At 64.3% G+C, this 319-nt stretch overlaps 1 protein-coding gene across 1 annotated transcript in view; it reads left to right on the top strand.

Moving 5' to 3' along the window:
• LOC102250813 (schwannomin-interacting protein 1) overlaps positions 1–319 on the top strand; it is a 683,922-nt gene that overhangs the window by 561,372 nt on the left and 122,231 nt on the right. The window contains exon 5 of the mRNA XM_014537973.1: positions 33–318. Within this exon, the coding sequence (XP_014393459.1) occupies positions 33–318 (286 nt within the window). The remainder of the gene's footprint in view (positions 1–32; position 319) is intronic.

Consider the following 319-nt stretch of genomic DNA (forward strand, 5'->3'; position numbering starts at 1 on the left):
GGCAGCTCACTCTCTCTGCCTCCTCCCCCCAGGATTACCGAGAGGATGGGATGGATCTAGGCAGTGACGCCGGCAGCAGCAGCAGCAGCAGCAGCCGCGCCAGTTCGCAGTCCAACTCCACCAAAGTGACCCCTTGCTCCGAGTGCAAATCCTCGTCGTCGCCGGGGGGCAGCCTGGACTTGGTGTCTGCCCTGGAGGACTATGAGGAGCCCTTCCCGGGTTACCAGAAGAAGGTGATTGATGAGTGGGCGCCGGAGGAGGACGGGGAGGAGGAGGAAGAGGAGGACGAGCGCGACGGACGAGGGTACCGGGATGACCG

Source organism: Myotis brandtii, unplaced genomic scaffold (assembly GCF_000412655.1).
Source record: "Myotis brandtii unplaced genomic scaffold, ASM41265v1 scaffold186, whole genome shotgun sequence".
In the NCBI taxonomy this organism is placed as follows: domain Eukaryota; kingdom Metazoa; phylum Chordata; class Mammalia; order Chiroptera; family Vespertilionidae; genus Myotis; species Myotis brandtii.